The sequence below is a fragment of the Sarcophilus harrisii genome, chromosome 6 (genome assembly GCF_902635505.1).
Source record: "Sarcophilus harrisii chromosome 6, mSarHar1.11, whole genome shotgun sequence".
In the NCBI taxonomy this organism is placed as follows: domain Eukaryota; kingdom Metazoa; phylum Chordata; class Mammalia; order Dasyuromorphia; family Dasyuridae; genus Sarcophilus; species Sarcophilus harrisii.
In genome coordinates, this window is record NC_045431.1 from 234,803,543 (window position 1) to 234,806,598 (window position 3,056).

Below are 3,056 nucleotides of genomic sequence, written 5' to 3' on the forward strand. Positions count from 1 at the left end.
CGCCCTGGCGGGCAGCCGTGCCCCCAAACTGGGTCCTTTGCCCATTGAACACGTATAATTCTGGAGGGGTCAGAGGGGAGAGGCCGGAAGGCCCCCCCCACACCCACACAAACCGGGGTCTGGGCAGTGACAGGAGGGCCCTGCCCGCCCCCCTTCACCCACATTGTCCGAGCAGGCTCAGGACCGAAGGCCTGGCAAAGGCCCAAGACTGTTTGACGGGATTGGGGGAGGATTGTCCATCAGCCTGGCCAGGGGGTGGGGTGATCACCAGGATCCTCCCCAAGAGAAGAGGGGGCAGAGTGGGGCTCCAAAGGCCCTCAGAGTCCAGGGTCGGAGGTGGGCACATGACAGTTGGGCCTTCGGCTCCGGAGAGGCCGGGCCAGAGGCCGCCCCTTTGGGGTCTCAATCCGGAGCCAATGGGTGATGGCCCTGGGGCCTCAGGGTGGCGTTAGCAGAGGGACGCTCCTGTTCGGACCAGGAGGAGCCGGACAGAGCCAAGGTGCCCGACTTCCTTCAGGGGCCCTGCCCAGGTCATTGTGGCACCAGCTGCGTGCCCGCTAGTTGCTGGGAGGAGAGGAGCAGGTTCTCCTTGGGTGTGTGCTGGAATTGGAGCAATTGGGCCCTGGCGCTCTGCAGAATGACTTGGTTTACCGAGAGCTGTAAAAGATGATTGCCTGATAACTGAATCAATATTTCCCCACCGTGGCCCAGGAGAGCCAAGCCAGCACCTGAGCCCAGGGGCCGCGCTGCTGTTTGCTCGTTAATCTGGCAAATGTTACACCCATTCCTGACCCCTCCTCTTCCCCTTCCCCTCCCTCCGAGGTGACACCTGGCCGACCAGCAGCCTGCATATAAAGCCCCTGCCCCTCCACAAGCCCGTCCTCCAACAAGCCCGTCCAGTGAGCCGCCATGGGGCTGAGCCTTGCCAGTCTCCTGGCAGTCTGGCTGGCTCTGAGCTCAGTGGGGACAGCGGACCTTCAGAAAGGTAAGGCCTCCAAGAGCGCCGGGGGGTCCCACGACAAGGGAAGCCGGGCCGCAGCCGCCCCACCGAGAGGCGAGAGGGCTGGCGCTCTCCTGTGGCGTCACAGACAGGCCACGGCTGGCAGTGCCACGGCTCTGGGCGCTGCCCCAGTCACCCCTGGGCGTCGGGCTGGGCGACGCTTCGGTGCCCTCGAGAGCCTTTGGCTTGTGGTCATCACCACCAGTAGGGAGGATGGCCACCTTGGAGAGCTGCAGGAGTCGGGGGCAAGGGAGGGCAGGGGAAGGGATGCCCAGGAAAGGCGAGATGTGGCCCTAAGGGGTGTCCCCCTTTCCTCCCGGGCCTCGGGCCCGCCGCTCCTTCTCCATCAGAAATGGGGAGGGGGCAGCAGCCGGCTCTGGTCCCTGGTTCTCAGAACCCACAAAGAGTTCGGGGCAGCTGGTCCCCTGGGAAGCAAAGCCGAGGCAGGAGCAGTGGGAAGCTTAAAATGACGATGGAGACCAAGTCGGGGGCTTCCCTTCTGTCCTTGCTCAGTGGAGCTCAGGGGATGCCCGGCTAAGGTTCCCACAAGATGCCCCAGAACCACAGGGACTTTCAGGGCTGACCAGAGGAAGCACCAGCACGTGGTGGGGGGGAGAGCCTACAAGAGGCTTCCGTGCCCCCATCCCACTCCAAGCCCAGCAAGGAGGCTGCCTCAGAAAGGTGGCGGGACTGCAGGGAGGTCCTTGGGGCGAGCAGCCTCATCCCCCTCACATGCAGAAGGGGCTTGGACCAGGTCTCTGCTAAGGGGCTTCTTCACTGTTAAGTCCTTAGGTTCTAAAACCCCCAGGCAGGGGGCGGTGGGGGCGGGGATTCAGGCCATGGTGAGCATTCTGTGACCATCCCCTGGTGATGGCACCAGCTGCCAGTCCTGCCCCTTGTGGAGGCTGGGAGGTGGCAGATGCAGGAGGTGGTCTGGGGCCCTGCTGCCAGTCCTGCCTGGTCAGAGGCTCTCCCCCGTGGCCCCGGCACATCCTGCTGGACCCCATACCCCATGGCCTTCAAAGCGCCAAGTCCCCCTTGTGGCTGAGCTTGTGTGGGGACCCCAGCAAAGGCTCCTGATGAAGCTGGCTCTAAATCCTGGTCCTTCTGTGAGCCTGGGAGACCCTTCTCTGGCTCCCATTCCCCCCCTTATAAAACTGAGGGGTGGGGGGGGGCTAGAGCAGACAGTCTGAAGTCTCTTATGGTTCTGACCTCGGGCTCAGGCCCCTTGTGGCCTCTCCTCTGCCAGCCCAATGAGGAGGGGAGTGGGATGGGAGGGACAGCTAATGGCAGGAGTGGTGGGGACCCTGCAAGGTGTGCTGGGTGGGCGGCAGTTAGCAGGGCAGTGACTTTGGCAGGAGGGCTCCTGTTTGCCCTGCAGCACATAGACCAGGGAATGGGGGGAGTGAGGGGGCTGGCGGTTGCTGCTTTTTTCATGCTCATTTATAAGCTATTTGTTGGGACCGCTGTTCTGGCAGAGAGAGTCTGAGACCCCAACACAAGCAAGTCTGGGGCCCCCCTGGCCGGGACCCCAATGCAGGCAGGTCTGAGGGCCCCTGGCCGAGACCCCGATGCAGTCAAGACTGGGGGCCCCCAGTTGCCATTGGCTTTTCAGCCTGAACTGGGGATCCTCTGTGCTGCCTGGGAGCAGGGATGGGGGGGCCTCAGGTCCCTTTTTGCATTGCTCCCTTCCTGTGGGAAGCACAGGCCTTTGGGGGCCACAGAACGGGCCCTGTGCTTCCAGACCCCGGGGCCTGACAGGTGGAGGGCAGTCCTGGCCGCCCGGCTGATCAGGGATGGAGGGACTTCAGGTCACTTTGGAGCTCCCTTGTCCTTACTCGGGGAACCCCAGCATTTACTGTCGCCCTTCAGGGCTCCCTCAGACTCTGGCTTTCAGGGTGGCCACGACCTGTGGGGCAGTGACTGGCCCAGGGCCATCTGAGGGCCCTCTTGCTCACGGCCTCGCACTGACTCCAGGACTCTCCCCTCCTCAACACAGGCAGGAGCCTCAACCACGGCCATGACGTCTGCAGCACTTGGGGCAACAATCACTACA

General features: G+C 63.4%; 1 protein-coding gene across 1 annotated transcript in view; it reads left to right on the top strand.

Annotated features, from left to right (window-relative positions):
* The first annotated feature begins 823 nt into the window (after positions 1-823).
* The window catches only part of MUC2 (mucin 2, oligomeric mucus/gel-forming), a 38,246-nt gene continuing 36,013 nt past the window's right edge, over positions 824-3,056 (top strand). Inside the window, exons 1-2 of the mRNA XM_031943589.1 lie at positions 824-985; positions 3,000-3,056. The exon at positions 3,000-3,056 is cut by the window's right edge and continues 208 nt beyond it. Of these exons, the coding sequence (XP_031799449.1) occupies positions 910-985; positions 3,000-3,056 (133 nt within the window). The 5' untranslated portion in view covers positions 824-909. The remainder of the gene's footprint in view (positions 986-2,999) is intronic.